Source organism: Ovis aries, chromosome 3 (genome assembly GCF_016772045.2).
Source record: "Ovis aries strain OAR_USU_Benz2616 breed Rambouillet chromosome 3, ARS-UI_Ramb_v3.0, whole genome shotgun sequence".
Taxonomy (NCBI): domain Eukaryota; kingdom Metazoa; phylum Chordata; class Mammalia; order Artiodactyla; family Bovidae; genus Ovis; species Ovis aries.
Genome location: NC_056056.1, coordinates 13434051 through 13444874, shown reverse-complemented (window position 1 = coordinate 13444874; position 10824 = coordinate 13434051). Strand labels below are relative to the sequence as shown.

General features: G+C 40.5%; 1 protein-coding gene across 1 annotated transcript; it reads right to left on the bottom strand.

The window, feature by feature from the left end:
• Positions 1 to 386: 386 nt before the first annotated feature.
• LOC101120564 (olfactory receptor 1L8-like) lies at positions 387 to 1343 on the bottom strand. The gene has a single exon (XM_004007195.3). The coding sequence runs from the start codon at positions 1329 to 1331 to the stop codon at positions 387 to 389; it is 945 nt and encodes a 314-aa protein (XP_004007244.2). The 5' UTR covers positions 1332 to 1343.
• Between the last annotated feature and the right edge of the window lie 9481 nt (positions 1344 to 10824).

The following is a 10824-nucleotide window of genomic DNA, read 5'->3' as shown; positions in this document are numbered from 1 at the left end:
TCTCCTCATTCAAACACTTTCAAAGACAATCAGCAGCTATAAATTAAGTAATTAGTTTTAGCAATTTACTGAAATTGAAGAATTTTGGAGGATAATTCTTGATAAAAGACAGAAAATAGTCCAGGAAATATCTTCGAGAAAAGGCTTATCTCAAAGCAATAATTCTAAGATGCAATGTGATGAATCTTCATAGAAAAGAGAAGAAATGGTGAGGGGGTGTGTCATGCTTTAAGTTGAAGCAGAGCCAATTTATGGGTCTTCATCAATGGATGTAATTGACCACAATGCCTATTCTCACATGGGTTAAAAATGCTCACCTCCTTTGCTTGATCACCAAAAGCCAGTAGAAACCAGATTCAAATGGAGAAGATTCCCTTGTGTGTTCATCAAGGGGGTGCTGCCTGGGGTTTCCTCCTGCCCAACAGCTTCCTCAGACCCTGTTTCAGGTCTTTGTTTCTTAGGCTGTAGATAAAAGGATTGAGCATGGAGGACAGAACTGTGTAGACAATTGTTGCCATGTGGTCCCTGACAGTGTAGGTGGACACAGGTTGTAAATAGACATAGAAGATGCTTCCATAAAAGAGTGTTACCACAGTGAGGTGCGAACCACATGTGGAGAAGGCTTTGCATTTCCCAGAAGTTGAGGGAATTTTGAGAATTGCAATGAGGATTCGTATATAAGAGAAAGTAATGAATAGAAAGGGGGTCACCAAAAGAACAGGTCCTTCTGTCATTATCACAATTTCATTGATTAATGTGGGCGAGCAGGACAATTTCATCAGAGGGCTGATGTCACAGAGAAAATGATGGATAACTTTAGAGTCACAGAAGGTGAGCTCATTCAGCAGAAGTACATGTAGGAGTGAGTGGAAGTGAGGCAATGAGCAGGAGAAGGCCACCATCAGGACACAGCGGCGGTAGCTCATGGTGGTGACATAGTGGAAGGGGTCACAGATGGCCACATAGCGGTCAAAGGCCATGACTGCCAGAAGGCAATTATCACTGTTTCCCAGAGCATATATGAAATACATCTGGGTAAGGCACCCAGCATAGGAGATGGTCTTATGTGACAGGAAGTTCACCAGCATCCTGGGGACAATGGTTGTTGTGAAGCAAATGTCAGTGAAAGACAGGACACTCAAGAAGAAATACATGGGGATATGAAGTTGGGGGTCAGAGTGGACAGCAAGGATGATGAGCAGATTCCCTGTTACGGTGACCAGATATATAATGAGGAAGAGGATGAAGAGTGGCTTCTGGTCCTCAGGCCGTGAGGAGAGTCCCAGTAGAATGAACTCAGAAACACTGCTGGTTTGGTTGAGTCTTTCCATTGGCTTGGTTCTGGTTAAATACAAGACATCCTGTTATTTCACATGCTACCATTCCATAGCCCAAATCATGATAAGTCTTTGTTTCCTCTATTTGGTCATCATTACCAGCTATTCAGGCAAAGCTTGCCACTCTCATGGTTCTTGATGTGGACCTCCCTTCCCAAACCCATGGGCATCACATGCAGGATACAGGAGGCTCGGGGCTGGTGCACTGGGATGACCCAGAGGTTTGGTACAGGGAGGGAGGTGGGAGGGGGGTTCAGGATGGGGAACATGTGTACACCCGTGGCAGATTCATGTTAATGTATGGTGAAACCAATACAATATTGTAAAGTAATTAGCTTCCAATTAAAATAAATAAATTAAAAAAAAGTTGGAGGGGCAGAATAAGAGCTTTCCCTTAGAAGTCATCAGAGGTGGACCTCTCTGATTCAAGCTCCTTAGATCCCAATCTGGGGGAAGCTCTGTTTCCCTACTGGGAACATAGCAATTCAACTGAGAAATCAGTTGTGCCATTCATGTTTTAGTTTGGGTGACAGGTCATCAACAAACAGAATATGTAATATAATATTATGAAAAACTCTATATCTGCAGAGTGTTTTAAAAAAGTGTTTTATGTCAACTTCTTAGAGTCAGCATACTCACCCCTGCCTTTTCTATAGACACATTCCATAAGAATTTCAATCATCTTTAGATATTGGTTATTTATAGATGCTTGGTTACCATAAGAATCTCTACAGTGAACATACTGTATCAAGAAAGTGTTTAAAATCATTTTTTTTAGAGGCAGCATACTCTCACACATTTTGAACATACATTGGTATACTGTGTGTGCATGCTCAGTCACTTTGGTAGTGTCAGACTCTTTGAGACACTATAGACTATAGCCCGCCAGGCTCCTCCATCTGTAGGGTTCTGCAGGCAAGAATATTGGAGTGGGTTGCCATTTCCTTCTCCATTGGCATAGTACGTTGATGCATTAATATATTACTTCATTGAAAAAATAGATGCTTTAGTTGTAAGCTACTGAACAGTTTTTAAACCTCAGTTACTTCATATGTAATATTGGACACAAATATCTACATTCTCACGAAGGTTTAGTGAGAGAAGGCAGTTAAAACACTTGGAACAAAGACAAGCATATTGTAAACATCCACGAGAAGATGTTGATACTCATCAATCCCTGTGTCATCATTCCTTATGCGCTATTTCCACATGTTCTCATAACCAGTTAATTCACATGTATAAAATACCACATTCTTCATTGTTGAATTGTCGGGCTAATTTCAGGATTTTCCAGGATTTTATAGAAGAACACCTTGCTTATGCCTTGAGCTTTGAGTGAATTAGTAGAGTTAATATCCAGTTATTTATTGAAAAGTTATTACATGCCACATTTATGCTAAGTACCTCACTACATCCCCCAAAAAGAGGAACTGAGAGGCATGTGTTTTTATCAGGAGACTGAGGCTTATGGAGGTGAAGTGGTTTGCCCAAGGTCATGAAGGAAGTGAGTAGGAATCAGGATTTGAATCCTACTCTGATTTCAGACATGCTCTAGGCTCATGCTCCCAAATGTTATGTTATGCTACCCTCCTCTAGTTTTGGTATACTCATTATCTGTCACAATTTGGCACACGCACTGTTTTCCTCATTTTGAAAATTTCCTACATGAATTATCCTTCTACCCTTTTAAACTGACAAGTCTTTCTTCCTCCATGTTCTTCTAGTCACAAGAAAGTTGACCTACCTTTCTGTGTTGAAGAGATGGTGGAATTTGAAAATTGAAATATCCTTGCTTGATCAAAGGGCCCAAATGAGGCAGAAATAATTAGCCATGCTTGACTGGGGCGTGCCTGGTGTGTGGAGCTGTGACTGTGCCGTGGACAGTACCCTGAAGACAAAAAGTATGGATTTGATTTATCTTGCATCATCTGCTCACAAGTTGATTCCTGATGTTTTATGAATAGTCAGGGAATATCACGTGCATAAGGAGGTTTATCACACACAGATCAGTATTCAAAAATGGGTCACTTGTGAAAGGTCTGCCTGGAAAATGTGGAATATTAAAAATCAGTGGTGATCTGGTGAATTAATGAGATTGGACCTCCAGGTTGTAGATGTGAGGAACACCCAGGCTGATGACTAGAAAGAGAGGAAGGTTTGGGATCTGAGAATCAGGAAGATTAGCTCTAAAAGGACAGGGTGTATGAATGATGCTGGGAATACAATTCTTTCTTTCCTCTTATTTCTGTTGAGGGATTTTGCTTCCACCAAAACATATGGTATCTAGAAGTCCAGCTGGATGGATTTAAAACCAAGTGACATATGGAAATGTTACTTGGATCTTATGATTTCTCAATCTATGAAATATTTGAAAGTATCAGGGAGAAAAGAGTAATATATCAAGCTGGGTTGGAGTAGCCAAGTGAGTGGCCAGCTTCTGAAGCTCACCTCCATGTCCAGATGCTTTTCTTTCCTTCCCAGACACTCCAGAAATTGATGTGCACTACGTCTGTTCATCAGGTCAAATCTGCTTCTCAGCCAAAATTCAGCTTCTGTATGTGTCTTCCACATGCAGACTGGACTGATTGACAAGGAGAGAAGCAGGGATGGAGGAGGAGCCGACATACTACTCCAAAGGGATAACACATTCCCCTTTCCTGACCTCAACCCCCATTTCTTCCCTAACACCTGGTCCCTAGCATGATACTGTTCCTCCCAGCTCCAGATATCAGAAGGCAGAGATGCTCTGACTCAAGTGGGAGGACTCTCCTGATTGTGGAAGCCCAGCCAGCTTCTCATGAGTCTGAGATCTGCTCTGCTGGTCTCTGGGGCACTTATTAGGCTGAGGGAGTTGTGATGTGAGGACCTCTCAGAGGAGTTTGTCCTGAATCTCTGTAGGCAGAGAAAGCAAATGGGAATCACAGCTAGCACTGCTGACTCCAGGGGGACAGGGGACCCCTGAGGCTTCCTGTTAAGAAAGCACTGATCTCAGAGTTTCTGAACCTCAGTACATCATCTCAACACTATGCTTCAGTTTCCCCAACTATGGGCTATTGTGAGTGGACAAATATTTATGTGGGTGAGTACTTTTATTTGGGGGGATTCAGACATGGACCAAGGTGTAGTCTAGATCTGGCAGATCTTAAGTCAATATGAGAACATTGTACTTTTCAGGGGATTCAGTTGAGGGAGATGAATGGTGTGTATGTGCTTGCCAGTGTCTGGGGAGGCATGTGGATTAGATCTTTTCTGTGTGGGATTAGGTTAATATGGGGGTATTGGGTGCAGGGGGAGAAGGGGACGACAGAGGATGAGATGGCTGGATGACATCACCAACTCAATGGACGCGAGTCTGTGTGAACTCTGGGAGTTGGTGATGGACAGGGAGGCCTGGCATGCTGTGATTCATGGGTTCACAAAGAGTCAAACACGACTGAGTGACTGAACTGAACTGAACTGAATGTATTTTTAATGCACAGGGTCAGGCAAAATTTATTGTCATATTTAACAAAGGAGGTTTGGAAAAAATGTATGTATTTCAGAGTTCATGTGGTATGCATACAAAATAGAATATTACTCAGCCAGAAAAAATGAAATTTTGCCTCTGGCAACAACACAGATGGACCTAGGGCAGTGTTTTGAGATTAAGTTCTTTCTTTAAATTTTTTAAAATTGAGGTGTGGTTGATATACAACATTATGTAAGTTCGGGTATCCAACATAGTGAATCGCAATTTTTAAAGGTTATACTCCATTTATAGTTATTATAAAATATTGAGTATATTTTCTGTGCTGAACAATATGTCCTTGTAGGTTATTTATTTCCTACATAGTGGTTTGTACCTCTTAATTCTCTACCCTTATCTTGTCTCTTCCCTCTCTCTTTGCCTACTGCTAATCTATAGTTTGGTGTATGTATCTATGAGTCTGTCTTTTTAAAATTTTCAGTAGTTTGTCTTTTAATAGTATATATATAAGTGATATCATATAGTATTTGTCTCTTTTTTTAGGGGAAATTGTTTCATTTAGTGTTTTGTTTTTATTCAATGAAAGATTCTTTAAATTCTATAGTACTTTACAACTTTTAAAAGTTTCACTTACACAATTTCATATAATCCCACAGTAACCCTTTTTAACAAGTTCCCTATCCCTGTGTTTCCCCTCCCCTTCTCCTTCTCCCTGCTGGTAACTATTAGTTCTTTTTGTATAGCTGTGAGTCTGTAACCATTTGTTCCATGCAAAGTTATTATAATACTATTGACCTTATTAAGATGTACATTGCTACTGCTAGGTCGCTTCAGTTGTGTCTGACTCTGTGCGACCCCATAGATGGCAGCCCACCAGGTTCCCCTGGGATTCTCCAGGCAAGAATACTGGAGTGGGTTGGCATTTCCTTCTCCAAGATATTTATTTATAACTGGAAGTTTGTATCTTTTAGTTTCCTTCAACTATACCCTCTCCCCTCCAAAGTCCTTCTCCTCTGGCTACCACCGGTCTCTTCTCTGTACGTGTGAGACTTTACGTTTTGTTTTGCTTGTTTTGTTTTAGATTCCACATTGAAATGAGATCATATGATGTTTTTCTTTCTCTGTATGATTATTTTACTTAGAATCATACCCTCTATGTTCATCCATGTTGTTGCAAATGGCAAGATCTCATTTTTTTCTGGCTGAGTAATATTCTATTTTGTATGCATACCACATTGTTTTAAAATCTATTTATCTACTGATGGATACTTAATTAGCTTTCATACTTTCTGTATGGTAAACAATGCTTCAGTGAACGTTAGGGTGCACTTTTTTTTTTTTCAATTAGTGTGTTTGTTTTCCTCAAGTAAATGCTCAGAAGTGAAATTGCTGGATCATGTGGCAGTTCTATTTTTAACTCTTTGAGTTCCTTCCAGTATAATTTTCCACCCAATTTAAATCTGTTGTAGTTAAAAGACCAATTAGATTCCAACATATAGGGTGGAGGACCACAACATGTCTCTCTTGTACGCAGGTGCCTGCTTTAACCAAGGTGTCATCCTGGTTACAGAAACATAAAGGAGCAGTTGCTCGCTGACAGTCACAGTATGTCACTGATGTTCAAAGGCAGGTATCCTCTCTTAATGCTACAGCAAATGTAACAGCAATATGTGTCTAAAGTGATAATCCTAACTTACTATTGTCTAGGCAGGTCTTTGAGAAACTCATTGATATCTTCTCTCTAAATTGTATACAAAATGTCTCAGGAAATTATTATAGTTTGGCTTTGGCCCAGTACTTCATCTCTTGGAAAAATGAACCCTGGAAACATCCTGTATTGGCCCTGACTCAGCACTACACATAAGAGAGGCAGTTAAAAAAACTACACTCTTGCTTTGAGGTAGTTTTGTAAGAAAGGAATATTGAATCCCTTTCCTGCCTTTATTTTTCATTAGGTGATCTCACTTCAGCTCCCTTAGTTCTTCCACTTTTTCTGATTACTACCTGTCCTAAAACTAAGATCATGGTATCCAGTCCCATCACTTCATGGCAAATAAATGGGGGAAACAATGGAAACAGTGATAGACTTTAATTTTGGGGGCTCCAAAATTACTGCTTCTGGTGACTGCAGCCATGAAATTAAAAGACACTTGCTCCTTGAAAGAAAACTATGACCAACCTAGACAGCATATTAAAAAGAAGATACTTTGTCGACAAAGGTCCATCTAGTCAAAGCTATGGTTTTCCAAGTAGTCATGAATGGATGTGAGAGTTGGACTATAAAGAAACCTGAGCAGCAAAGAATTGATGATTTTGAACTGTGGTATTGGAGAAGACTCTAAAGAGTCCCTTGGACTGCAAGGAGTTCAAACCAGTCAATCCTAAAGGAGTAGACAGCATATTAAAAAGCAGAGATATTACTTTGCCAGCAAAGGCCCATTTAGTCAAAGCTATGATTTTCCCAGTAGTCATTTATGGATGTGAGAGTTGGACTATAAAGAAAGCTGAGCACCAAAGAATTGATGCTTTTGAACTCTGGTATTGGAGAAGACTCTTGAGTGTCCCTTGGACAGCAAGGAGATCCAACCAGTCCATCCTAAAGGAAATCAGTCCTGAATATACACTGGAAGGTCTGATGCTGAAGCTGAAACTCCAATTCTGTGGCCAACTGATGTGAAGAACTGACACATTGGAAAAGACCCTGATACTGGGAAAGACTGAAGGCAGGAGGAGAAGGAGACGACAGAAGTTGAGATGGTTGGATGGCATCACTGACTCAATGGACATGAGTTTGAGCAAGCTCCAGGAGTTGGTGATGGACAGGGAAGCCTGGCTTGCTGCAGTCCATGGGGTCGCAAAGAGTTGGACACGATTGAGTGACTGAACAGAACTGAGCCTGCCCAAACCCAGACTGCACTTCTCTGGATAATCAGCTCTGGTTCAGCTCTACTGCCTTCTATAGGCGTGCAGAAAGATGAGCTCTCCAGAGCTGCTTTTTTTGTCCATTTGTAGGAAGAAGTGCAACACCAGTGGCTCAGATGGTAAAGAATCTGCCTGCAATGCAGGAAACCTGAGCTTGATCCCTGGGTTGAGGAGATTCCTGGAGAAGGGAATGGCTGCCCACTCCAGTATTCTTGCCTGGAGAATCCCATGGACAGAAGAACCAGGCGGGCTACAGTCCATGGGATCACAAAGACTTGGACTTGACTGAGTGATTTCAAACAAGAAGACCAGAAAGAAGTAGAAAGACAAAGAATGATGGGATTATCTCTAAACAGAGGGACTGAGGCATTACTCATGTTCAGTCTTAATTTGGCCCAGCTAAAGGAAATCATGCTCCAGAACATTTTTCCTTTCGAAGTAGGCATAGTCAAAATTTGTTGTTGTTCAGTTGCTAAGTCCTGTCTGACTCTTGGAGACCCCATGGCCTGTAGCATACCAGCCTCCTCTGTTCTTTATTATCTCCTGTAGTTTGCTCAAATTCATGTCCATTGAGTCAGTGATGCTAACTTCATCCTCTGCTGACTGCTTCTCCTCTTGCCCTCAATCTTTCCCAGCATCAGGGCCTTTTTCAATGACTCAGCTCTTCACATCAGGTAGCCAAAGTATTGGAGCTTCAGCTTCAGCACCAGTCCTTCCAATGAATATTCAGAATTGATTTCTTTTAGGATCGACTGGTTTGATCTCCTTGCTGTCCAAGGGACTCTCAAGAGTCTTCTCCAAAAGCATCAATTCTTTGGTGTTCAGCCTTCTTTATGGTCCAACTCTCACATCCATATGTGACTGCTGGAAAAAACCATAGCTTTGACTATACAGACCTTTGTAGACAAACTGGTTGGACTTTAAAAAATTTTATTATTATTATTATTTACTTTACAATATTGTATTGGTTTTGCCATACATCAACATGAATCTGCAGTGGGTGTACACATGTTCTTAATCCTGAATCCCCCTCCCACCTCTATCCTCATACCATCCCTCTGGGTCATCCCAGTGCACCAGCCCCAAGCATCCAGTATCATGCATTGAACCTGGACTGGCGATTTGTTTCATATAAGATATTATACATGTTTCAATGCCATTCTCCCAAATCATCCCACCCTCTCCCTCTCCCACAGAGTCCAAAAGACTGTTCTATACATCTGTGTCTCTTTTGCTGTCTTGCATACAGGGTTATCGTTACCATCTTTCTAAATTCCATGTATATGCGTTAGTATACTGTATTGGTGTTTTTCTTTCTGGCTTTCTTCACTCTGTATAATAGGCTTCAGTTTCATCCACCTCATTAGAACGGATTCAAATGTATTCTTTTTAATGGCTGAGTAATACTCCATTGTGTATATGTACCACAGCTTTCTTATCCATTCATCTGCTGATGGACATCTAGGTTGTTTCCATGTCCTGGCTATTATAAACAGTGCTGCAACAAACATTGGAGTACACCTTTCTCTTTCAATTCTGGTTTCCTCGGTAAGTATGCCCAGCAGTGGGATTGCTGGGTCATAAGGCAGTTCAATTTCCAGTTTTTTAAGGAATATCTACACTGTTCTCCATAGTGGCTGTACTAGTTTGCTTTCCCACAAACAGTGTAAGAGTGCTCCCTTTTCTCTACACCCTCTTCAGCATTTATTGCTTGTAGACTTTTGGATCACAGCCATTCTGACTGGCGTGAAATGGTACCTCATTGTGGTTTTGATTTGCATTTCTCTGATAATGAGTGATGTTGAGCATCTTTTCTTGTGTTTGTTAGCCATCTGTATGTCTTCTTTGGAGATATGTCTATTTAGTTCTTTAGCCCATTTTTTGATTGGGTCATTTATTTTTCTGGAATTGAGCTTCAGGAGTTGCTTGTATATTTTTGAGATTAGTTGCTTGCCGGGGTCCAGCCCCAGTGGATCCAAGGAATTTGAAGATGGGGACAGAGTATTTTCCTTGGAAAAATACATATTTAATTACAGATATATATAGAGATTAGAAACGGATAGTGTAGTAGGAAGATTAGTGGAGAAAAAGAGGCTGAATAACTTGGATTACGTGGAATAGCATCCATGCTCCAGATGGGAATTCAGCCAGAAAAACGAGGAGCAAGAAAGAAACGACATGGGGATATCAGTCTTTCCAGAAACTGATCCGATTTCTTTATTTTTGGGTTTGCTTATATACCTTTTGTTACACATAGGGATGAACACAGAGTCATGCAGGGGTCAGCAGTCCTGACCTTTATCAAAATCAGGTGCTTCACATAAAAAGGGATTTTATGATCCTTTCTTTCTGGTAACCGAAAACTTATTTTTTCCAAGGGTGTTTTTTCTTAAACCAGGCACCACCCTCCAAATAAAGTTACATTCCTATAGGGTGAGGGTGTAGTGAGTTACAATCAAGAAGGAATTTATTTAACACAAGGTTAACATGATTAATCTTAAAGGTTAATACTTATTTCTCCTATATGCTTAAAGGTTAATACTTAATTCTCCTGTATGCTCGTTATATTCATCATAAGGGCAGGGAATATGGAGATTTAGCAGCAGACATCAGCCCAACAAACAAAAATCCTTTCACCAATGTTCCCCTTAAGATCTATTTAGTCTTAAGATAGTGATAAAGTTACATTTTCACATAGCAAGGACACAGTGATTTATAACAAAGTACAGTGATCTATTACAAAAGAGAAAATTCATTAACTCAAAAAGTCTAGTAATGCTAACATCAAAAACTACTATATTTCCTTTTCTATATTCCAAATACATTGATTAATACATTCCCAGGTGCCTAAGGATATGGAGGCCTGGCGGCAATCATTGACTCAACAAGAAGAAAAAGCCCTATGCTAATTAAGACTCTCAAAATACTCCAAAACTCTCTGTTTATGGTTGAGAGGTAGTAAACAATCATGTGCGTAGTGGCAGGAGTATGGATAATCCTGTCACACAAGCTAGTCTGTCAGCAGAGAGGTTTGACCTGAGACATTCTTGTCCTACCCAGAGCAGGGAATTAGCAGCAATTATTGACACACCAAATGAA

Excerpts from the sequence above, each read along its gene's own strand:
- LOC101120564 (XM_004007195.3), bottom strand. The coding sequence starts at position 1,331 with ATGGAAAGACTCAACCAAACCAGCAGTGTTTCTGAGTTCATTCTACTG.